At 42.7% G+C, this 26798-nt stretch overlaps 1 protein-coding gene across 1 annotated transcript in view; it reads left to right on the forward strand.

Annotated features, from left to right (window-relative positions):
- The first annotated feature begins 358 nt into the window (after positions 1-358).
- LOC122810419 (B-cadherin-like) overlaps positions 359-26798 on the forward strand; it is a 766834-nt gene continuing 740394 nt past the window's right edge. Inside the window, exon 1 of the mRNA XM_044082031.1 lies at positions 359-697. Within this exon, the coding sequence (XP_043937966.1) occupies positions 644-697 (54 nt within the window). The 5' untranslated portion in view covers positions 359-643. The remainder of the gene's footprint in view (positions 698-26798) is intronic.

Below are 26798 nucleotides of genomic sequence, written 5' to 3' on the forward strand. Positions count from 1 at the left end.
TGAGGTTGTGAATGTAAAGTTCCCTTCACATTTGTTCTTGTAGCACCTGGAAAACAGCCAGGATTTTAGTTTCTGCCAGGCTGCCCTTCAGACAAACGAATCACTAAACCTTCATACGGTTGCATTTCCTGCATGAGATGCAGCTCACAGCGCTGCACCATGAATGCACTTGTCATGCACTGGGAAGGTGCTGCACGTGCAGACAATACACAGCATCTAAACTCAGGTGGGTTCGGTCAGTGACTCTCACCTGCAGGCATGTCACCTGGATGCGAGTCAGAAGTTGCCGCGCACACCTTCAGGGCGGGGCTCCGGTGAGGTAGTGCCAGATTTACTTGCTTCCCCATGGCAAACGTCACAGGTAGCCGGGGGGCAGCTTTATTGGGAACTGGTTGTACTAGAGCTGCTTTGATCATTGTGTTTGCATAAGGGCTTGGTGAGCATCGCGAAGGCTGCGCTACAAGTTCGATCCGCGGGATAGGCGTCCCTCTCCATCGATGATTCAGGAAGCGGACAGTAAAAGACAAAGAGGCTAAACAAACAGTAGTGAGTTCGCGCAGGAATTCTTTACCGCACGTAACGACTGCGGGGAGACCCCGGGAGATCAGAACCGCGTGTAAAACCGAATACCAGTTTGTCACTGATGGGGAGTGCGGGGGTTCGCCTCCCGCTGCTGTTGGTCCTCCTTGGGATACAGGTGAGCGCAAGTCTCAGCCTTTCTTTAGACAAATGAGACAAGTGGAAACATACCTCTCTCTCAGTTGTACCTCGTTAGGAGGAGCATCCCTTATTTTGAGTCTTAAAAAAATAGTGTTCCAGGCTCTTCCACATCCAAAGGGTCTGCAACACATCCTTTATTAAGAATTTTTTAACAAGTAGATAGTCATAGTAAATAATATAAATCATACTGTTTCATTAAAATACATTTTAACTGTGAAAAAAAGTTATTAACCAAGCAGGGAGCTGCTTTGATGAAATTATTAGTGTTTCAACATTTTACCCTTTTGCCTTTTACTGTGAGAGGTAAGGTTCCACATTTTGGAGGTGAAAGATTAACAGACATTAGTGGAAATATTTGTCTTGGAACACACACACAATGCAATAAGGAGCACTTTTATTTCTGATTCTTACAGTTTACAGGTTAATTTAAGCTGTCAAAATACATTCTTTAAATTGTTATAGGTGCCTTGCATAAAATCACCTTCTCACTGTACTCCACAAGGATCTGTAACCTGAAAAGACTGACATACCTCATTACATATGACATTTCAGGGACATACAGGCAGGGCAGTTCTATGCAGCAACAAGCCTTGTCCTGTACAGCAATGTTTGCAACCCTTGGCTGGAGATGTAAGTTTAAAGCCTGCCTTATGAGCCCCTTCAGAAGAGCTAATGTACTTAGAGGCCAGCACCAGGAAAGAGATAGTTGGAGAGACAGGTGGGAAGTTGTCAGAACAGTCAGAAAAGTTTGTAAGCACACAGCATGTTTAAAAACCATATCCCCCACACACATGATGAACAGATACAGGATGATAAACAGAGATGTAGGTCCCCCTTCTTCAGCTTGATGAAAACATGGGTGGTATCCATTTGCAGGATTAATAGGACGAGAGAATGAATCAACTTTAACCAACTGCACTCAGCAGGTTTCATAAAGTCAACACACATTTGGTAGATTCATTTAAATCAGGGGCTATGGGTATGTCTAGTAATACTAATGGAATCAGGGACCCTACGAGGACTGAAATAGGTGTGTTCTCCTGGAAGAAATAATGGTGTCCATCGAAGCAGAACTGGAATAGTTTTGTGACAAACCTGTAGAATGACCAGGTGTGGCATGATGAAGTAAACAAGTCCTAGCATGAATTAAGAGTGGCTGGAGTAACTCTTGTAAAATTATTACAGTATGTCGGGGTGGGTGAAGAATCCTAAAATATGGCAGGACATTTTATTTATATGTTAAATGTTTCTAAGAAGGAATAATAAAGATAACACTCCAGCTAAATTTATGAAGTCTGTAGTCTCATCACTAATTGTGGAGTAATAAAAGAAATCATAATGTTATGACTGGTTAAATTAACCAAGAGTTCCTACAGTAATAGTCGAATCAGAATGCACAGCTCTCCACCCCCGCACCCGTGTAAGATAAACAAGAGCTGGAGGTCTGGAGCTAAAGACTGGATTTTCTAAACCCACAGCAAGATTATTGGAGTCAAAATGTCCGCATCTCCAGTAACATAAATTTAGGAGTCCATGTTTACATATGTATTAATTAATTTATTTATTTACTTACATTCTCATCTGTTTGCTTAATATTTGTTAACTGGATAAGTTCACTGGTTTTTGGACCCTTTTTAGACGTGACCTAGGACATACTGGCAAAGAGAACTTTTATACATCTTGTAAGCAACCTACATAGGTAAAGTATTAATATAAGAAAATATAACATACGCTAAGTAGTCAGTACACAAAGATAACTATTGGTGTAAGTAATATGTGATAATTATTAAAAACTACAAGATTGAAACACTGAGTTGAAAAGATTACTGAAAACAGAAGAAACAATATTATACAAATTTGGTTCATTCTTATTTTTCGGTGAAATGAAGGAGCGAGCAGTATCTGCACACACCTAAATATCTGTAGTATTCATTCTAAATGGGACTGACCCAATATGGCAAAGCAGCTGTATTTTCCAAACAGATGGCTGTCATTATACCATTATTTCTGTATTTAGCTTGGCTGGTTAAATCATTTGTATTGATTTTTTTAAAGATAAAGGTTCCTTAAGGAGTTTTCTGAATATATTAAGTTGCTAGAGTCTTCAATATTTGCACTCATATTTCTACTCAGTGGGGGCAGTCGTCCATAACAGGATTAATAGAGAGAATAAGACAGCTGCATTGATGGTGTCTGATAAACCCCAGCAGTGTGGAGCAGATTTAATAAAATTGTAAAGTTCTGTTTTGTGATTATTAGATGTTGAACCTGAATCTGATCTCTGCACTTGTAATAGGGATACATTAGAACTAAAAGGGGAGAAACTATTCTCTGCCCTTGACCTAGTTTCAACTTTGGGGTCACACCATCTAATATTTATGCTGCATTGTATGAGTTGTCACTTAGTTTCTCTCTGTTCCACGGGTATCACTCAGTAGTGTGCACATCTGTAAGTATCATTTGTGATGTAGAAGATTCAATAGAATCTGTTTCTGTTTAATTTCTGACATTCTCTCTAACTCAGACTTTGTATGCTAACAACCCTTTGAGCTTAGTAATATTCCAGTCTTTTCAACACATGTACACTCATGTATTTTAAATAGTTTCTGACACAACTGTTGTTCTTCCTATCTTTGCTTGTTGGCTCATCTTCTAGTTTGTTCCCCCACCACCCATTCTGTTCACCCTCCGCTTCGCTACAGACTCATTTTTCTCCCCTACCATACCCCCATTTCCACCCCACCCCCTCTTTCATTACATTTATACTTCCTGTAACTCTACCTTCTCTCCGCCTTGACCAGTACCATACCTCAAATCATTAACAACCCCTTCTCCTCTCCTGCCATACCCCTCCTGTAACACAACACTTTCCACCACCTCTTTTAGCATATACAACCAACTCCAATCCCTAAAGTCCAATACGAGTCACTTACTAAGACTCTTATTTATCTCACTTGTCGTTACTTACTTTACTCGTCTTATTATCCCTCTCCACCACCATACACTCCAGATTACATACATCCCCAACACTAGCTACACATTTACAACATGATTTAAATAGGTACTCCAACATCTCACCGTCCCGATTAGTTAACAATACCCTACATCTAGCCAAACCATAACTTTCCCCCACAAATACTAAACTGAAGTTAACACAAAACTATCCACATATAGCTTTGCTAAAAACACTCCACCCACAGACACTACTACATCTTCTCCTAGCATTAACTCAGTGTGGAGATGTCCACCCCAATCCTGGTCCAAATAACTTGCCAAAAAACACTCATTGCTCTAAAACCCATGATTTATATTTTGTAACAGTTAATGCGTGGAGCCTCTGCAACAAAATGAGAAGTTCTGCACCTACCATAACGTTCCATGTTAGTTGTCTTCTTCTCGCCTTCTTTCTTGCTGGATGGGTTCAGAGCTGATCCTCGGCTCCGACTCGGCCTATACTAAAGCTCGAGAGCTATTTTTACCGGCTCGAGGCTACCCTGTATCCCACAATGCTAGGCGCTAACTACCCAGATCTTGTTTGATAGATAACACCATAGCAGTTCTGATCCCAGAACAAAGGAGAAAGAGGAATACCTATATATATAACATACCCAGAAAAAAGGCAGCCATGGGAGTGCAAGCTGGGATGAAAGAAGGCCCCAAAAAGATCCTTTCGGTCTGTCCAGGCTAGGGGTTTGGAGGGTGGGACGCAAGAAAGAAGGCGAGAAGAAGACAACTAACATGGAACGTTATGGTAGGTACATAACTTCTTAATGTTAAGTTGTCAATCTCGCCTTCATTCTTGCTGGATGGGACTGTGTCCCTAGCACCTCAGCCCTGGGTGGCTCATCGGAACAGACTCTTGAGGATGGTGGAACCAAAGTTAGCTCGGCTTCTGGAGGCCATGTCCAGTTTGTAATGAGAAATAAAGGTATGAGGAGAGGCCCATGTGGCTGCCGCACAAATGGAGTCTAAAGATAACCTAGCCTGAAAAGCTACAGACGTAGCTAAGGCTCTAGTTGAGTGGGCTCTAGGTTTTGAAGGAGGTTCTTGACTCCTCAGTTCATAAATGAAAGTAATCACAGAGGCCAACCATCTGGAAAGGGTTACTTTGGAAACTGGAAGGCCTTTCATCCCTTCCACATAAGACAGGAAGAGCTGCTCAAATTTCCTAACTTGCTTGGTTCTATCCAGGTAGTAACGGAGTTGACGGTGAACATCCAAAAAATGCAACTTTTGCTCCGCTCTGTTGGAGTAAATAGGTAAGAAAACTGGGAGATCGATAGTCTGGTTTAGATTTGCCTCAGAAGATATCTTGGGTAAAAAAGATGGGTTAGTTCTGAGGGATACTCTATCTTTATGGAAAACCAGATAAGGAGGACAAAAGCAAAGGGCATGAAGCTCTGAGACTCTCCTCGTGGAAGTTATGGCAACTAGAAATAGAGTTTTCCATGAGAGTAACTTCAAGGAACAGGAAGCCGCAGGTTCAAAGGGAGGGAGAATCAGAGAGGTTAAAACCAGATTCAAATCCCACTGTGGTGGGGGATCTCTGATTGGGGGCTTAAGTAAAAAGATACCTTTAAGGAAGGCTTTACAAAGTTTATGGGACATAACCGTGGAGTCCGACAGGCCAACATGAAAATTTGAAATGGCCGCTAACTGAACTCTGATAGTGGACGAAGAAGAACCTGATTGAAAAAGTTCAGCCAAAAAATCTAGGACTGACTGGATAGGTGCCGTGAAAGGATCCCTGTTTCTAGTCTCTGCCCAGAAGGAGAAACGTTTCCATTTGCTAGCATAAATCCTCCTGGTAGAAGATTTGTGGGAAGCTAGAATGATGTCACGCACCGAATGGGAAATAAAGGGAAGCCTGGCTAAGGCTGGAAGTGGAGCAACCAAGCTGTGAGGTTGAGAGAGAGGAGGGAGTGGTGCAGCTCGCCCGACTGATGGGTCAAGAGGTCTGACACTGGGTCCAGATGCCAGGGCTGCCCCAAGAGGTAATGATGCAGGAACAGAAACCAAATTTGTCGAGGCCAGTAAGGGGCAATGAGGATCATTGTGGATCTCAATACGGTAGCTTTCTGAATCAGCTGTGTGATTAATGGAAAGGGGGGGAAAGCATACAGAAGACCCCGGGGCCAATCGTGGACTAGAGCATCTCTGGGGGGGGTGGCCGGGAAGAGAGTGAAGAAGTCGTGGCACTTGCTATTTTGAGGTGTTGCAAAAAGATCGCAGCAAGGCTGACCCCATCTTTGGAAAATCTCTTCCACTACTGACTGCTTGAGAGACCACTCCTGCAGCATGAGAATGGCTCTGCTCAGCCTGTCCGCTATTACGTTTGACTTCCCGGGAATATGCGTTGCTATCAGAAACCGCTGAGAAGAGATCGCCCACTGCCAAAGTCTGAGTGCTTCTCGACACAAGGGGTAGGACTTGGTTCAGACCTGCTTGTTGATGTACCACACTACGGACATATTGTCCATCTGAACTGCAATAGTCCTTATGGGAAGAGAGTCCTGATGGGCTTGCAGTGCTAAAAGTACTGCTCTCATCTCCAGGACATTTATGTGCAGGTGGCACTCGAAAGGTTGCCATGTGCCCTGGACTGTCCTGCCCTGAAAATGCCCCCCCCCACCCGATCAGGGAGGCATCCATTGTCACCGTAGCAACCAGGGGGGTGGGGAGAACAAAGGGTCTGCCCTGAATAACTTGAAGGGAGACCATCCATCAAGACAGGTGTTTTTTGCATGATTGGGTGATTAAAATGCTGTGTGACATTGGAAGCTGTTGAAAAGACCACTGGGAAAAGAGCATCCACTGAAGGATCCGCATGTGAAAGTGAGCTAGGGGAAGTAATGTAATGGCTGCTGCCATGAGACCTAAAGTCTTCAGTACAAACCTGGCCTGGATTCTGTTGCTCTGAAGAAGGATGTGAACGTGTGCGTGAATATCTGAAATTCTCTGTGCAGTTAGTTTTGCGGACAGTTCGGCTGTGTCCAGTATGGCGCCTATGAAAGTAATAGACTGACAAGGCAACAAGGCAGACTTTTCAAAATTTATAGAGATACCTAGCTCTTTGCAAGTTTGAATGGTGTAATCTCTGGACTGAAGAAGTTGATGCCTGGTGGTGGCGGTAAGGAGCCAGTCGTCCAGATATGGAAACACCTGGAATCCTTAACGTCTCAGATGAGCCGTGACCACTGCCATGCATTTGGTGAACACTCGGGGGACTGTAGTGAGACCAAAGGGCAGGGCCCTGAACTGGTAGTGACTGGCCCCCAGCCGGAAGTGGAAAAACCTCCTGGAGCACCTGTGCATCTTGATGTGGTAGTACGCATCCTGAAGGTCTATAGAGCACATCCAATTGTCCTGGCCAAAAAAGGGTAGAATGGACTGTAGCGTGACCATCCAGAACTTTGTTCTTTGGACAGACCTGTTTAGCCTGCTGAGATCCAAAATTGGTCTCCAGTTCCCTGTCTTTTTTGGTACCAAAAAGAACTTGGAGTAGATTCCGGATCCTCTCTGGTCTGCTGGGACTGGTTGGATGGCTCTTTTTCTTAGCAGTTTTGAGATTTCTAATACTGCTTGTTCCCTTAGACCGGGTGGAACATCTGGAAGGGGCCTTTTTGGCTGTGTTGGGGTGTGGACAAAGGGAATTTCGTAACCCCTGGATATGATTGACTGTACCCATCTGTCTTGGGTGAGGGAAAGCCAGGCTTCTGGGTACAGTGATAATCTTCCCCCGACTGCCTCCGAAGGCGGACGGTCGGGCAGCATCTCAGGGATGCTGGAAGGGCTGGCCAGAGACAGCTTCTCTGCTACCCTGATTTTGCGGACCCCCTCTGCCCCTAGGGCGGCATCTGTTATTGTCCCCCCCCGCCTCTAGAGGGAAAATCACCTCGTGCATCAGGCGCAACTCCCTGTGGTTTGCGAAACCACATTTTTACACCCTTCTGACCCTTAGGGTATGGTCTAGACGGGGTGGAAAAATGGACTCCCATGGCAGAGAGAGTCTTGCCATCCTGTTCGCATCTGGTCAAAGTATCCTTCACTTGAGGTTCAAACAACACCGAACCATCAAAGGGGGAGTTAGTGAAGGATGCCTTGAAGGGGTCAGCAAAGTGACAAAGCCGTATCCAGGTGTGACGCCTTAGGGCCATGCCTGTGCCTGCAGCCCTACTCGCCCCATCGGCCACATAGGAAATAAGCCACATGGAGGAGTTAACAATCGAGTTCAGGGTTGCCAGCTGGGAGTTGATTTTGTCTTGAGACCCTGCAGCTGTTGGATCCTGTAAAGTATCACCCATTTCTTTGAGCATGTCTCTGAAGGCAGGTGAAATGACATAAGTAATTCAGCGACCGCATGGTAAAAGTCGCTGAAGAAAACATCCTCTTGCCGTACCTATCCATAGTCCTAGATTCCTTATTAGGAGGATGGATCGGTACTGAAGGATCAACCAGTTCCTTCTTAGTGGCTGCTGCCACCACCATGGCATCAACAGGGACACCCTTGGTTAAAAACTGCTTATCAGAAGGGGCTGTGATAAATTATGAAGTCCTCCGTGGAGTAGGTTCCATTGTGTCAGGGGCCGTCCATGCCTTCCGTGCCACCACTTCCATGAGGGGGTCAAACGGTGGAGACACCCAGGAGGACACCCAAAAGCCTCTAGGTAAACCAACTTGTCCTCGGAAGGATTGAGGGTAGACCAGTTCCCCCTGTGCTTGAGGATCTCAAGGATGTCAGAAAAGGAGACATCCTCAGAGGGGGACCATGGGGACCCTTCTGACTCATCCAAGTCAGTATCGGATGTAACGGACTCAGGAGAGTCCACATGCTTCCTCTTGCATTTCCTTTTCCGAGGGGGCTCCCCTGATGGATCAGGGGAGGCCTTGGAAGAGGAAGATGCTCCCAATGGGGGCACCTGAGGTGTTGGATCTCTGCGGTTGGGGTCAAGAGGATGGGTAGAGACCGTGGCAGGCACAGCAGTGGGAGGAGCTGAGGGAGCTGACTGAGGAGTAGGCACAGGGGCCAGCACACTCCTCATGACCTCAAAGGAACCCCTATCAGGCAGGGAAGACGGTCCCCGCTCTGAAGAGATAAGGACCCCTCCCGGCACCAAGAGGGATGGCTCTGAGGCTGATGTCGGGGCCAAACTCACCTGCTCCAAGGCTCTGAGAGGGAAAACGGGGTCGGACAAGGGTCCGATGCCACTTGCCCCCTCGGGAGCCGATGAGGGAGTCCTGGCACCTGGATCCCTCCAAGGATGGAACCATGGAAGAGATTGGAGCCAATGATGGAGCCGAAAGGTGTGGTATCGGCTCGGATGTGTGGACAGTCCTGGCTCCCACGAACTCCAGCTCCGAACTCAGAGGAAGAGTCAGAGGAGGAATCGATGATAGAATTGCGATAGCTGCTGTCTGTTGAGAAGGGCTCTGAAGCATCTGGGCCAGTGCCTGCGACTTAAGGAGTCTGCTAACCACCCTCTCAAGGTCATGTTCCGAAAGCCTGGAAGACTGAAAGGAATGGGACCGATGGCTCCGCTCAATAGCAGCAGTCTGCATTTAAAGTGGAGCAGCCTTACAAGACTTTCTGCAAATATATAGAGCTGAGTATATTTTTCTGTATTTTCTGTATTATAGAGCTAAATTGTTGCTTATATATCTGTTGTTTTAGTGTTCTGCAAATTTACAGAGATCGGTATATATTTTTTGGGTTTTATAATTTGCCCTCTGATTCCTCACATCTCTGTTGAAACTTTTCCCCACCCCCACTCATTATGGTTTCTGTAGCTTCTGCGTTGTTAACTCAAGGTTCCCTTAATTTGAACTGTTAATAGCAGCAGTCTGCATTTAAAGTGGAACAGCCTTACAAGACTTTCTGCAAATATATAGAGCTGAGTATATTTTTCTGTATTTTCTGTATTATAGAGCTAAATTGTTGCTTATATATCTGTTGTCTTAGTGTTCTGCAAATATACAGAGATCAGTATATATTTTTTGGGTTTTATAATTTGCACTCTGATTCCTCACATCTCTGTTGAAACTTTCCCCCACCCCCCCCCCCCCATTGTGGTTTATGTAGCTTCTGTGTTGTTAACTCAAGGTTCCCTTAATTTGAACTGTTAATAGCAGCAGTCTGCATTTAAAGTGGAACAGCGTTACAAGACTTTCTGCAAATATATAGAGCTGAGTATATTTTTCTGTATTTTCTGTATTATAGAGCTAAATTGTTGCTTATATATCTGTTGTCTTAGTGTTCTGCAAATATACAGAGATCAGTATATATTTTTTGGGTTTTATAATTTGCACTCTGATTCCTCACATCTCTGTTGAAACTCCCCCCCCTCATTGTGGTTTCTGTTGCTTCTGTGTTATTAACTCAAGGTTCCCTTAATTTGAACTGTTAATAGCAGCAGTCTGCATTTAAAGTGGAACAGCCTTACAAGACTTTCTGCAAATATATAGAGCTGAGTATATTTTTCTGTATTTTCTGTATTATGGAGCTAAATTGTTGCTTATATATCTGTTGTCTTAGTGTTCTGCAAATATACAGAGATCAGTATATATTTTTTGGGTTTTATAATTTGCACTCTGATTCCTCACACCTCTGTTGAAACTTTTCCCCACCCCACCCCTCATTGTGGTTTCTGTTGCTTCTGTGTTGTTAACTCAAGGTTCCCTTAATTTGAACTGTTAATAGCAACAGTCTGCATTTAAAGTGGAACAGCCTTACAAGACTTTCTGCAAATATATAGAGCTGAGTATATTTTTCTGTATTTTCTGTATTAAAGAGCTAAATTGTTGCTTATATATCTGTTGTCTTAGTGTTCTGCAAATATACAGAGATCAGTATATATTTTTTGGGTTTTATAATTTGCACTCTGATTCCTCACATCTCTGTTGAAACTTTTCCCCACTCCCCCTCCCTGTTTTGGTAGTAGTTTAAATTTGGTGGCTTTTGCAGTGCCCGCCCCACTGTAGATTTGATCTAGGACACTCCCCCAGTCCCATCTCTTTACCGCATTCTACCTAATAAACCCTTTCTGCACTTGCTTTTAGTCCTTTTTAATTTAATTACATTTTTTCAAACTGTGTGTGGACTAATATTGCTACATACTCAAGTGTGCCAGCTTGCACTGCATGTGAATTGTTTTTACTACTGTTTTTGCTACTTTTCTGAAAAAAAAATTGTAAGCCTGTTTCCTACCTTTCCTGTAATTAGTGTTTCAGATACAGATTTGCTGTATCCAGGACTATTTGTAAGCTTCTGAGCCCCCGAGCCTTTTTGTGTTGGAGGGAAGCCTTCTAGCTTATCAGTGGGAGTGGTAAGCACTAGGTAACCTGTCTACCACATAAGGAATGGTTCTGGCCCAGAATTTGTAGTTATTGGCCTTTTGGGCGGTCTTCCATCTCTCTCAACTTTCTGATTTGAAGGCCTGCATTTGCACTTGTTTCTGTCCTGTAACTCCTGGGCCCATCTCATTTGCTCACTCAAAAAAAAATCTGCTTTTACTGTATTTGTGTTTCTTCCTACTTTATTTTGCTTTTGCGTCATCTTAAAAGTACTCAATTGTATTTATTACTGCTTGGTGTAACTCATTCTAAGCCTTTTAGTTTAAGCACTTGGGCTTCAGACCAGTTGTTTTACATTAGGAAGGTTTGTAGTCTGCGCTGTGGTGGCAGGACAGGTAGCTTACATCCTTCTAAGTTGGGAACTGCTGATTGAGGGCTCAGTGTCTGTTATTCTAAAAGTGTATTCATTCTATTTTAAGCACTTGGGCCTCAGGCCAGTTATTTTACATTAAAAGGGTTCGTGGTCTGCACTCTTGTGGGAGGAGAGGCTGGACTCTGCCCTTCTAGCTGGGAATTTCTGGTTAAAGGCTTATAGTGTCTGCATATCTAAACTGCTTCTTACTGAAATTGGTACACCTTATTTGCTGTAGCATAGACTAGATCCAGGCCTGCTGAATCTAGCTTTGTTTGTATAACCTGAGCACTAATCCAGGCATTCTTTAAAGTATTCAATTGTATTTATTACTGCTTGGTAGTAACTTGATTAAAGTGTAGCTATCATTCTAAGTCTTTTGGATTAAGCACTTGGGCTTCAGACCAGTTGTTTTACATTAGGAAGGTTTGTGGCCTGCACTGTGGTGGCAGGACAGGTAGCTTACATCCTTCTAAGTTGGGAACTGCTGATTGAGGGCTCAGTGTCTGTTATTCTAAAAGTGTATTAATTCTGGTTTAAGCACTTGGGCTTCATGCCAGTTGTTTTATATTAAGAAGGTTTGTGGTCTGCACTGTAGTGGCAGAACAGGTAGCTTACATCCTTCTAAGTTGGAAACTGCTGATTGAGGGCTCAGTGTCTGTTATTCTAAATGTGTATTAATTCTGGTTTAAGCACTTGGGCTTCAGGTCAGTTATTTTACATTAAAAGGGTTTGTGGTCTGCACTCTTGTGGGAGGAGAGGCTGGACTCTGCCCTTCTGAGCTGGGAATTTCTGGTCAAAGGCTTATAGTGCCTGCATATTTGAACTGCTTCTTACTGAAATTGGTACACCTTGTTTGCTGTAGCATAGACTAGATCCAGGCCTGCTGAATCTAGCTTTGTTTGTATAACTTGAGCACTAATCCAGGCATTCTTTAAAGTATTCAATTGTATTTATTACTGCTTGGTAGTAACTTGATTAAAGTGTAGCTATCATTCTAAGTCTTTTCGATTAAGCACTTGGGCTTCAGACCAGTTGTTTTACATTAGGAAGGTTTGTGGCCTGCACTGTGGTGGCAGGACAGGTAGCTTACATCCTTCTAAGTTGTGAACTGCTGATTGAGGGCTCAGTGTCTGTTATTCTAAAAGTGTATTAGTTCTGGTTTAAGCACTTGGGTTTCAGGCCAGTTATTTTACATTAAGAAGGTTCGTGGTCTGCACTCTTGTGGGAGGAGAGGCTGGACTCTGCCCTTCTGAGCTGGGAATTTCTGGTTAAAGGCTTATAGTGCCTGCATATTTGAACTGTTTCTTACTGAAATTGGTACACCTTGTTTGCTGTAGCATAGTCTAGATCCAGGCCTGCTGAATCTAGCTTTATTTGTTTGCTTGTTATTTCCCTGGAATGCTAATTCCACCTAAAACGTGTTTTTTCAGTGCTTCTGTGAATCCCTAGTGATATCTGCATTGCTTACTGTACTTATTTCCTTGTTTCACCTGAAAGAAAGTTACTGTTTGTCATTTTTGCATTTAAGTTACCTGAAACACATTGCATTTAGGTTACCTGGCACTTGCTCACTAAAGCAATTATATAAGTCAGCACTAAAATATTAAAAGCACTACACCCTCACAAACTCCCCTTGAGTACCTCATTCCCCATTGCCCCTTTTTTTCAATTATAAAGGAATTCCCAATACTATTCTAGCCTGTCCAAAGGTCAGTTGTCAATCTCCTCTCCGGCCCAGCTGGTGAATCTGGGAATCTTGAGGCAATGTTACAACTGCCTCATGTACACAGACAACCGTCTCCTCCTCCCAACAAATTTCAACACATGTGAGAGATGCAACCATATAGCCATACTGGAGGCTAAGCTCTCTCAACTCAGTACTGGCAAAACCAGTCAGGAGGAGAAGGAAACCACACTCACTACAGTTCCAGTCTCACATAGACCTACCACGACAGCAAACCAAACACATAAACACACAAAAACATACTCGGAGGATCTAAATAAAAATCTGCCTAAGCAGCAGAGACCTCCAAAACAGACACCCAAGCAACCGCTATCCCAAAACAAAACACGTGCAACACATAGCTCACAAAGCCAGTGTGCCAAACAGTCACAGCCCTTAAGGCTAAACAACACACCTGATACACTTGTAATAGGTGACTCTATCGTCAGGCACACTGACGTCCCGCTCACCAGGCTGAACAAGGAGAAAGTCACGGTGAGCTGCCTGTCGGGCGCTAGGATCCGCCACATAACACAAGCACTCAGGTCACTCCAAGGCAAGTACAAATATGACTCAGTCATTGCCCATGCTGGTGTGAATGACCTGAGACGTACCTCCTTGGACTACATGAAAAGGGACATAGAGGAGCTCTCTGAGCATGTAGCCCAGGCCGGTATGACCCTGACCTTGAGTAGCATCTTACCCTCACCAAGAATGATGCCACAATATGAAGGCAAGATGATCAATTTCAACAATTGGCTTAAGTATTGGTGTCATTCAAAGGGGATCCAATGCCTGTCAGCCTGGGATGACATGCTTGACAAGCCACGATGCATTGCTAGGGACGGCTTGCACCTGTCACCCCTGGGCTTTCGGATATTGGCAAAGTCTCTTGCTACCCCCATAGTGCCTTTTTTAGGCAAGGCTCAAAAGACAAACCCACCTCCATAGGTATCACAAGGGATAAGAAACTAAGAGTAATGTTACTCAATGCCAGAAGTCTAAACCTCAAGATGCATGCACTCGAAACTCTCCTTAGCATGGAGAACATCGATATCTGTGCAGTAACAGAAACCTGGTTCAAGGCTCCAGAGAGCACCGCAGCACTACCAGGTTATACCTCATACCATGCTTTTCGGCCCCAAAACTTGGACCGTACCACAAAAGGAGGGGGAGTATCAATATTCGTCAAAGATACCCATACCTCCAGGTTGGTGGCACAGCACAAAGCATCAGAGACTATCCATGTGCAACTAACAGTGGGTATAACTGCCTTCCAGTTTATAGCCTGCTACAGACCACCCTCCCAAACCCAGGAACCCCACTCAGCCTTCCTGAGAACACTGGAAAATATGAAGGTCTCTCCAAACACCATTATATTGGGCGACTTCAACTACCCAAACATAGACTGGGAGCATTACTCTAGCTCCAACACCCTAGCCCAAAGGTTCCTAGAATTTATAAACTCAAATGCTATGGAACAACTTGTTACCACTCCCACAAGAGGGGAAAACATACTGGACCTGATCATCACCAACATGGGGACTCTATGCTCCAGACCAGAAGTGTATCCCTCACTGGTAAGATCAGACCATAAACTAATCTCACTGGATATTCACATCCCGACTCCACCCCCTGCCCTAAAAATCACAGTGAAAAACTTCACTAAAGCAAATTTCACACTCCTCAAAACCGAGGTGGAATCCTTCAAAGCCCCCGGGCCTGTGGAAAATACGACCTAGACCTTTTTAAACGCATTCTATGAACACCTTCAGGAATGTCTGGATCATGCAATCCCAAACAAAACCAAGACCCAATCCTCCAAAGGCAGACGTCCTGTCTGGTGGACCCCAGCCATAAACAAACTATACAACAGAAGGAGAAAGCTACTTCATGATAGAGCAAAATCCCAAAAAGGGAAGGCATCTCTGATCAGTATTAGCAAAAAACTACGGGCACTCATAAAATCGTCTAAGGCCAGCTTCGAGAGAAAAATTGCACAGGACACTAAGGATAATCACAAGGCTTTCTTTAGTTATGTTAGGAACCTGGGTGGGAATTCCCAGATATGCTCAGAATTAGTCCAAAATGACAAAAAATACACCGAACCCACAGACATTGCCAACATCCTAGCTGACAGGTTCAGCGCAAACTTCTCCACCCCCTCCCCACCAAAAGGGCAAATATTTATCCCAGCAGAGTGCTGCCCCCCTGACATCTCAGATGCTCAGGTAAGAGCTGCCCTCTCCAAAGCAAGAAACACAGCATCAATGGGACCGGACGGTGTCCCGGGCTGCATCCTGCATGAACTCCAAGAAGAGCTAAACCCAAACATAAAACTACTGTTCAATCTTAGCCTTACTACAGGATATGTACCCAAAGAGTGGTGTACAGCAACAGTGGTTCCTCTCCACAAAGGTGGTGCCTCAACGGATCCTGGAAACTATCGCCCCATAAGCCTGACTAGCTTAGTCTGCAAAGCTATGGAAAGGATCATCATGGACCTCATAAATAAAGATATTGCGGACCTACAGACACTGGATCCTACCCAGTTCGGCTTTGTTAAGGGCAGATCCTTCGGCTTTGTTAAGGGCGGCACAGTGGTGCAGTGGTTAACATTGTCACCTCACAGTAAGAGGTTCTCCAGTTCGATTCTCGGCTGGAGTGCCTTCTGTGTGGAGTTTGCATGTTCTCCCTGTGTTCGCGTGGGTTTCCTCCGGGTACTCCGGTTTCCTCCCACATTCCAAAGACATGCATCTGGAGCATTTCTCCCCAGGCCTCCGCTGAAAACAGGCTCTGTGGAACGTAGTCGGACATTCCCGGTCAACAAATGTTAAATAAATAAATAAATAAATAAGATCCTGCCTCTTAAACCTGGTTGATTTCTTTGAAACAGTCACCAAGGCCATTGACAAGGGGAAGGTGGTCCACACAGCCTACCTGGACCTCGCAAAAGCCTTTGATACAATACCCCACTCAGGCATTATAGATAAGCTCAACAGCTTAAATATAAACCCCTATGTCACTAGATGGGTTGCAGACTGGCTCAAAGACAGAACCCACATGGTTAGAATTGCTGGAGCCATGTCAGACTCCAAACCAGTTACAAGTGGCGTCCCACAAGGCTCAGTCCTGGGACCTCTCTTGTTCGGTATATATTTCTCGTAGGTACAGGCCAACATGGAAGGACTGTGGCTGATTAAGTTCGCAGATGACTGCAAACTGGGTGCCATAATCAACTCTCCAGCCGACACAAGCATCCTCCAAAAGGGCCTCATAGAAACAGACAACTGGTGCCAGAGCCATGGCCTCAAGCTAAACGCCAAAAAGTGTATAGTCATCCCCTTTGGCAAAAGCAAAGTGCCCACAAATTACCACATAGGTGGTAATCCATTAAGTACAGAAGAAGTAATTAGGGACCTAGGGACCCAAGTTGATAGCAATCTCTCATTTGACAACCACGTGGCCAAAGTGGTTAGAAAAACATTTTATATAGCCCACCTAACCATGAAGGGATTCACATCTAGATCGGGGAGGTCATCGTGCCTCTTTACTCATCCCTCATCAGGCCCATAATTGAGTACAATGCCCCTTTCAGGATGTACTTTACCAGACACCTGCAGCAACTGGAAAGACCCCAAAAGTACCTCACCAAGAGGATCATAGGGCTCAAACAGATGCCATATGCTGCCCGGTTAAAGAAACTCCAGCTCTACTCAGTGGCATACCGCCTGCTCAGAGGCGATCTGTGCCTGACGTATAAAGCCATGTCCAACCCGGAATTAATGGACATGCTGCACCACAGAAAATCCAATTCCCATCGAGCTACGTGCTCGAGAGACTTGAACCTCAGCACTGAAATAAATAGGACATGCTGGAGGGACAGATTCATAACCCAGAGGCTCCCTTCACTCTGGAATAAAATCCCAGTCCAGGTTAGGCAGAGTCCCTCATTGACTCTCTTCAAGAGGAATCTTGATGAGTGGATGGTAGATCATAGGTTTACCCCGGGATCACTTCGGTGTCATTGTTAGACAGAGGCACAGTATACTAACCTCAAAAAAGGGCATAGCAAAATTAATTTAAAATGGGTGGCGAAAGCCAAACACATTCTGGCTAGGCTTATAAATGCCCTAGGGCAGATAGCCTAGTATGAATCTATGAACCTATGACCCTATGAAAGCAAAGGAGATCTCAGAGCCGAATGGACTGACTCCAAAGAAGGAGACCTGGAGCACTTACGGCTCGCAGATGGTTCCGACACAGCGATCGGAGCCAACTGAGTCTTGGGAGCATCGGCTCCAGCTGGAGCCGACATAGGAGCACTGAGAGCACCACTGGTCGAAGGCTTGGTTCTTGGAGCCGACGGTTTTGTGGGCTTCGAAGGTTTGCCCGATGAAGACTTGGTCGGGGAACCTTCGGGTTTCAACAAGCCTCGTAAAATGAGCTTTGTTTCTGCATTCCTGCCAGACTCTTGGACTGAATGCATGACAGACAGAACAAGAGTCCTGCAGGTACAGAGGGCCCAGGCAATAAACACAAGAAGTGTGACCGTCTGTCAGAGACATCTTCTGACATCACGAGTCACACTTCTTGAAGCCTGAAACCCTGGAATCCTTAGACATCCTGACAGGGATGACAAGTAACACACACACCAACAAAACACCCACACTCAAACTTACTCAGTCTAGTCACAAATACACACACACAAAGACTGAGACTGTTTAGACTGAAAAATAGAGAATTTTTAAGCTAAATTTAACTAAATTAAACTTAAGATTAAGATTTAAACTAAAAATTAGCGCGAAGGCCTAGTAATCTAAGGAGTGGGGTTGGTAACGAGAACTAGTTAGAAACAAACTCTCTAAGGTGGGGATACGCTAGAGGGGTAAAGTGGGTCTAATAGAAAACTATTACTACCAAAAGGGAGAAAAAACCTTAGCAGAAGAGATTTTTATAAATCTAACCTGAGAGACGGCAAAAACGCAACCTCGCAGCTGAAGCGGCAAACGAGATCTGGGTAGTTAGCGCCTAGCATTGTGGGATACAGGGTAGCCTCAAGCTGGTAAAAATAGCTCTCAAGCTTTGGTATAGGCCGAGTCGGAGCCGAGGATCAGCTCTGAACCCATCCAGCAAGAATGAAGGTGAGACTGACAACTTAACATTAACTGAATTCCAGTCCTGGCTTTGTCACCATTAACCAGACATAGTAGAAATAACTGAAACCTGGCTTAAAACACATATATCTGATACTGAAATCCTTCCACCAGGTTACAACATTCTTTGTATTGAAAGACCCCATAAAAAAGGTGGAGGTGTACCCTTAATTTATTGAGACTTCTTAACAATAAATATTCATCTGAAACCTGTCCCCATTTTCAATATTATGGGAATCCTAATAACATCCCTTTCTATAAACCCTAATAAACAACTCTGTATTGCTGCTGTCTACATTCCCCCAGGTCTAAACATCCCCCATTTGGAAGATGTCCTATGTTGGATTAACCAAAATATCTCCCAAGAAACTATTATTCTAGGAGACACTAATTTTAATTGGCAAAACCTAACCTCCAAAGCTCCTGCTACTAGCATTAACCTCCATAGTTTCACACAACTTATCACAGAGCCTACATGTGCTTTAAATACCCGAGCAGAATCTATATTAGATTGGATTCTAGTATCTCACCCCCACTACTACTCCAGTACCAGCACCCTCCCAAACACTTTAAGTGACCACTCACCTGCTTACACCCATGGATCCCAAATACATATACCCAAACCTCACACCTACAAAACTGCCAGGTACCTTGCCCACTTTGATCAAAACATATTTTTCAATACCCTACAAGCTCAAAACTGGACCCCAATAAAAACACTGCCTCTGGATGATGCTGTAGATTATTTCAATAACGTCTTTCTTAGCACATTAAATAGCTTAGCACCTCTTTGTAGAAAATGAACAAACCCTAATCTTGCCCCATGGCTAACAAAACAAACTAAAGAAACCCTCCTGTCTAGAGACAAAGCCTGGAAAATATGGGAAAAAGTAGCACTTAAGCAAATGAACAAAATTATAAACAACTTTGACATACTGAAAAAAAACCCTATCATAACTGATAAGAAAACCTATTTCTCCTTACAACTATCCTCCAAAGTAATAATAAAAAAAATTCTGAATTCTGAAAATCTGTATCCTCCCTGCTTAATCCAGGTAACATTCAAAATACATCACCCTCACCCGAAAAAGACCCTCACCAGATAGCACAAATATTTAACACCCATTTCATTGACACCATTCAAAAACTAGTCGAGGATTCATCTACAAAAAAGCAACCCTAACTCCAAAAATACCACACAAATAGACCACATAACTAACTCTATGCACACTATGGCTTCCTCTAATAATAACCCATCCGATCCTCCTTTGTCACTACAACCAGTACCTACATCCCTCATTCTAAAATTGCTAATCAAACTAAAGCTCTGTCTACTCTCCGCTGATAACTCACCACCTGAATACTTACAACTTACTGCGAAAGCTGTAGCCCTGTAAGTATTCTTATTAATTGCTCAGTCTCTGAATCTTATGTCCCCCAACTGTGGAAAGTCTATTATAACTCCACTACACAAAGGTGGTAATGCACACAATCTCTCAAATTACCAGTCAATCTCCATTCTCTCCCCGCTATTGAAAATCCTAGAAAAATGCATACAATCCCAGCTACTAAATCACCTCATTAACAACAACCTCCTAGCTCTCACTCAACATGGATTCCACCCTAGACATAGCACAACCACAGCTTTACTATCCTTCAATGATACTGTTAATAAAGCTCTTGGCCTATCAACATCATTACTCCTGTTAGATCTATCAAAGGCTTTTGACACAGTATCACACCCTAAGTTATTACAATATTTAGAAAAACTTGGATGCTCTCTAAGCATATTAACCTGGTTTTCCTCCTACCTAAATGACAGACAACAATTGGTTAGATGGTAAAACAAACAATCACAGTATCTGGCAAATAACAAAGGAGTCTCACAGGGGTCCATTTTAGCACCACTACTCTTTAATATATTCATTAATGATCTTAATAAAGCGTCCCAACAAAGCATATTAATTCAATATGCAGATGATTCGACTATCATCTCATCCTCCAACAATTTCGCTAACCTCCAGACCACCCATGATGCATTAACATCCATAGAAACCTGATTAATGCTGAACCCCCCCAAAAATTGTTACTATTTTCATCAAAACCTCCAACCGCAGAATTCAAGATTTTTTTTCACATAACAATACAGAAATAAAACAGGTGCTATCAGCAAAACTTTTACGAATCACTATTGATAACAAACTCTCTTTTGAACAACACATTCTCAACACAGTAAAGAAAATGCATTTCAAACGTGGCAGCTATACTGACGTAAACTCTACCTAGATAAACAAAGTAAGATAAAACTAGCAAACACTTTGCTTATCCCATCCCTGTTGTATGGAAGCCCCACTTTCACCAACCTCAATACATCCCTCGGTAATAAGCTGCAATCTTGCTACTACAACATAACAGAATATGCCACTAACATGCCCAACCGCTCACACCACTGCAAAGCAATCTCAAACCTGTCCTGGCTTGAATTTCTCCACTATCTCTATTATACTCAATTAACATTTGCTCGTAAGCTAATTTTGAAACCTGATACCTGTTGTGCACTCCAGTCTATCTTACACACATACACCCCAACTAGAACCCTCTGGTCTTCAGAAGGGACACTTTTAAATGTAGCTAAACCCAACAAAAGAGCAGGACAATGCATATATTCCTACAACATTGCCAAACTATGGAATAGCCTCCCCTCATACATTACTTGACTCCCTAACAGCCTTTAAAGCTGCACTAAAACCCCACTATTTAAATAATACCAGGTGTACCTGTGAAATCGTAATGACTCAAACCTTGCTCTCTAACTCTCTGTCGTATTATTCTCTTCCTCGTCTGTGTGACTGTTTCTCCCACCTACGATACTTACAATTTACTAATGATTATGATTACTGTCTTGTGATTGAAAGTATGTTATCCATACAGTCTGATAATTATGTAATAACTATATACCATTACTCCCCACCCACTGCTAATGTATGTGCATCTCTTTCACTTTGTGTTTGTTCTGTACAATACTTGATTACCTGTGGAGCTTTTCTCCCTGGGCCTCCACTGAAAATGGGTTTCTAACCCAGTGGACTTTCCCGGTCAACAAATGTCAATAAATGAATGAATAGTGCAGTCACTGTTTTTAATGTACTGTTTATTTTGGAAATTATTATGCTCAAGATTATCATTAATTTTCTTATGTTTCTTGAATCCCTCTGTCTACATTTATGTATCTCTTTGTATTGTTCTATAATTATGGGGGCATTTCTTAGCCTAGCTTAAAGATAAAGGGCAATAAAGATGCCATTATAGAAACCTCGTTTTACCATGGAATCATTTTTAGATACGGCTTTTGGATGTTAGAACCTTTCGACTCATCATTTCTCATCATTGCTGAGTTGTGCGATTTGTATACACTTTGCTGAGTTGTGCGATCTGTATACACTTTGCTGAGTTGTGCGATCTGTATACACTTTGCTGAGTTGTGTGATCTGTATACAGTTTGCTGAGTTGTGCGATCTGTATACACTTTGCTGAGTTGTGCGATCTGTATGCACTTTGCTGAGTTGTGCGATCTGTATACACTATGCTGAGTTGTGTGATCTGTATACACTTTGCTGAGTTGTGCGATCTTTATACACTTTGCTGAGTTGTGCGATCTGTATGCACTTTGCTGAGTTGTGCGATCTGTATGCACTTTGCTGAGTTGTGTGATCTGTATACACTTTGCTGAGTTGTGCGATCTGTATACACTTTGCTGAGTTGTGCGATCTGTATACACTTTGCTGAGTTGTCCGATCTGTATACACTTTGCTGAGTTGTGTGATCTGTATACACTTTGCTGAGTTGTGCTATCTGTATACACTTTGCTGAGTTGTGCGATCTGTATGCACTTTGCTGAGTTGTCTGATCTCTATACACTTTGTTGAGTTGTGCGATCTGTATACACTTTGCTGAGTTGTGCGATCTGTATACACTTTGCTTCAATCTGCAGACAGTGAAATCAGTACGAAGACAGTGACAAAATGTTATTGTGAAAATTCCATACTTACGATATCTTGTTACTTCACCGTTTTGGAAAGTGTGCATCTGTATGTCTGTGTATGCATGTGCACACACATTGTTTACAGTTCTTTGAGCTCATCCGTAAATACGAATGGTGCGCACACATTGGTTAAAGTTCTTTGAGCTCATCCGTAAATGCGAATGAGGCATGCATTTTTTACAGTTCTTTGAGCTCATCCGTAAATACGAATGGTGCACACACATTGTTTACAGTTCTTTGAGCTCATCCATAAATACGAATGGTTCACACACATTGTTTACAGTTCCTTGAGCTTATCAGTAAATACGAATGGCACTGTTACCCTTTAAATCATTCTGCTGCAGCTGTTGAATACGTCTGGGTACAGCTGTTAACTGTGGTAAATATGAATGCCACTGTTACCCTTTAAATCATTCTGCTGCAGCTGTTGAATACGTCAGGTTACAGCTGTTAACTGTGGTAAATAGGAATGCCACTGTTACCCTTTAAATCATTCTGCTGCAGCTGTTGAATACGTCAGGGTACAGCTGTTAACTGTGGTAAATACGAATGCGACTGTTACCCTTTAAATCATTCTGCTGCAGCTGTTGAATATGTCAGGGTACAGCTAACTGTGGTAAATACGAATGCCACTGTTACACTTTAAATCATTCTGCTGCAGCTGTTGAATACGTCAGGGTACAGCTGTTAACTGTGGTAAATACGAATGCCACTGTTACCCTTTAAATCATTCTGCTGCAGCTGTTGAATACGTCAGGGTACAGCTGTTAACTGTGGCAAATACGAATGCGACTGTTACCCTTTAAATCATTCTGCTGCAGCTGTTGAATATGTCAGGGTACAGCTAACTGTGGTAAATACGAATGCCACTGTTACCCTTTAAATCATTCTACTGAAGCTATTGAATATGTCAGGGTACAGCTGCTAACTGTGGTAAATACGAATGCGACTGTTACCCTTTAAATCATTCTGCTGCAGCTGTTGAATATGTCAGGGTACAGCTAACTGTGGTAAATACGAATGGCACTGTTACCCTTTAAATCATTCTGCTGCAGCTGTTGAATACGTCAGGGTACAGCTGTTAACTGTGGTAAATACGAATGCCACTGTTACCCTTTAAATCATTCTGCTGCAGCTGTTGAATACGTCAGGGTACAGCTGTTAACTCTGGTAAATACGAATGCCACTGTTACCCTTTAAATCATTCTGCTGCAGCTGTTGAATACGTCAGGGTACAGCTAACTGTGGTAAATACGAATGCCACTGTTACCCTTTAAATCATTCTGCTGCAGCTGTTGAATACGTCAGGGTACAGCTGTTAACTGTGGTAACTATGAATGCCACTGTTACCCTTTAAATCATTCTGCTGCAGCTGTTGAATACGTCAGGGTACAGCTGCTAACTGTGGCAAATACGAATGCGACTGTTACCCTTTAAATCATTCTGCTGCAGCTGTTGAATACGTCAGGGTACAGCTGCTAACTGTGGCAAATACGAATGCGACTGTTACCCTTTAAATCATTCTGCTGCAGCTGTTGAATATGTCAGGGTACAGCTAACTGTGGTAAATAAGAATGCCACTGTTACCCTTTAAATCATTCTACTGAAGCTGTTGAATATGTCAGGGTACAGTTGCTAACTGTGGTAAATATGAATGCCACTGTTACCCTTTAAATCATTCTGCTGCAACTGTTGAATATGTCAGGGTACAGCTGTTAACTGTGGTAAATACGAATGCCACTGTTACCCTTTAAATCATTCTGCTGCAGCTGTTGAATACGTCAGGGTACAGCTAACTGTGGTAAATACGAATGCCACTGTTACCCTTTAAATCATTCTGCTGCAGCTGTTGAATACGTCGGTACAGCTCTTAACTGTGGTAAATATGAATGCCACTGTTACCCTTTAAATCATTCTGCTGCAGCTGTTGAATACGTCAGGGTACAGCTGCTAACTGTGGTAAATACGAATGCCACTGTTACCCTTTAAATCATTCTGCTGCAGCTGTTGAATACGTCAGGGTACAGCTGTTAACTGTGGTAAATACGAATGCCACTGTTACCCTTTAAATCATTCTGCTGCAGCTGTTGAATACGTCAGGGTACAGCTGTTAACTGTGGTAAATACGAATGCCACTGTTACCCTTTAAATCATTCAGCTGCAGCGATTGAATACATCAGGGTACAGCTGTTAACTGTGATAAATATGAATGCCACTGTTACCCTTTAAATCATTCTGCTGCAGCTGTTGAATACGTCAGGGTACAGCTAACTGTGGTAAATACGAATGCCACTGTTACCCTTTAAATCATTCTGCTGCAGCTGTTGAATACGTCAAGGTACAGCTGTTAACTGTGGTAAATACAAATGCCACTGTTACCCTTTAAATCATTCTGCTGCAGCTGTTGAATACTTCAGGGTACAGCTGTTAACTGTGGCAAATACGAATGCCACTGTTACCCTTTAAATCATTCTGCTGCAGCTGTTGAATACGTCAGGGTACAGCTAACTGTGGTAAATACGAATGCCACTGTTACCCTTTAAATCATTCTGCTGCAGCTGTTGAATACGTCAGGGTACAGCTAACTGTGGTAAATACGAATGCCACTGTTACCCTTTAAATCATTCTGCTGCAGCTGTTGAATACGTCAGGGTACAGCTGTTAACTGTGTTTGTGCTAAAAGGTAAAACTGTGCAAAACTTGCTTCTTATTTAACGTATACAAAATGGGGAGCTTCTTAATACTTTTTTGTACACAACTTTAATAGAAAGTATAATCTGGGTTTACTGAAACTGGTCTCTGTTTTCTTGGTGGGAGGAAAAAGCAATGATGCATTTGTATGGTATATAATACTGCAGTAACATGCTCAAGAATCTGAAACGGTTAATTTATGTGCTTGAGGTAGCATACACGTCCACATGAAGTGACACAGTATGAGCTGGTAGCATCTGCAAGACAAAAAAGTAATAAGGAAGTTTTAATGGTGAAATAAGACGTAGGAGGGATGTATGCCATTTTATGCTTCAGAGTTCTGAACTTTATTTTTCAGTCTGTATTGCTGTGGATAAGAAAATATTGCATAATATGTATTTTGTTTTTTTTACTATGTCCAAGACTGCTTGCCAAAAAGCAAGTGATATAACCCTACTTCACGTGGGTGGAGGTAAATGCTTTTAGTAAGTGCTACACACCGTGATTTATGTGGTTTGGTCATAAGGCTGTGAGTATGAGTCTTCAGTGTCGCTATTATTGCCATATGTAGATGCCAAGGAAATTGAAATGTCTGAAAGAAATAAATTAGTTTGCATTTTCAGGGTCATACCTAAAAACAATTTCAGTGTTTTGCAGTTATTTAGTTGACTAACAAAGTCATTAAATAGTTTGCTGACTGTAGTATATTATCTATTTTCTTGCATTCATTTCCTGGGTACAGAGTAGGTAACACTGTGGTGCAGAATATAACATACTTTAGTGTGTGGCAGAGTGCATTCGAACACAGCAGCCATGTTCAAAATATTCTCACTTTCTGATTTCGGAATTGTCCAGTACCACCTATGTAAATGTTCATCATGCTTGTAATCACTGAAACAGATAGCAAAGGTAACTTCAGATCTCCACCCTAAAAAATGCAAACTGATCAAACTGCATAAAAATGCCTAGTAACACAAACCTTGGCTGTTGCCACCATGACTCCCCCAACAAAACCTTAATATCAACAAAATCACAGGGTACTCATACCTTGAGCACAGCTGGAATGAAACAGCCCTTGATTAGTAAAAAAAATTGTATTGAATTTTTGAGAGATTAAAACCTCGGATATGATCCCCTGTTGGAATCATCATCTTATAACAAACCCTGGTAATAAATTTTAATTAAATTCAGAGTAAGTCAGTTTGTCAAATGTTATCATCTAAACATATTTATGTGTCAAAACACTTCTTTATGTGATTGAGATGTTGCAGCTAAGCAGTTCATTTTCAATTAAGTACTGAAGTCTTAGTATTGAAAATGTCATTTTTTTAAAGATAGGGAAGTGTTTCTGTCCAACCATTCACCTTTGTGGCCTTATAGCTGGACACCAATTCATTGCAAATACTCTTTACTTTCTTGGACTGTCTCTACATTCACTTTCCCTGTCTCCTATACTGAATTCTCACTCACTTCTTGTAGCTCACACTCTCTGACAGAACTCAGGGCCTCTTGTAAGTCAACAAAATATATATCCAAAAAGATCTGGAAACAACAGTCAAACCTTTAATGTCCTTAACTGATGCATATTGATGATGAAAATTGTATTCACTTTTACTTTGACAGAATAATCATTTTGAAAATAAAAAAAAAAAATCTCTGCATTTCCAAGTCAAATGTGATTTTCAATGCAAAGGTCTGTAAATGGACCAGGATATGTCAAGGTGGCCTGATGCAGGCAGCCAGTTCCAGGTAAAAAATACG

The sequence above is a fragment of the Protopterus annectens genome, chromosome 8.part1 (genome assembly GCF_019279795.1).
Source record: "Protopterus annectens isolate FY-2018-M chromosome 8.part1, PAN1.0, whole genome shotgun sequence".
In the NCBI taxonomy this organism is placed as follows: Eukaryota; Metazoa; Chordata; order Ceratodontiformes; family Protopteridae; genus Protopterus; species Protopterus annectens.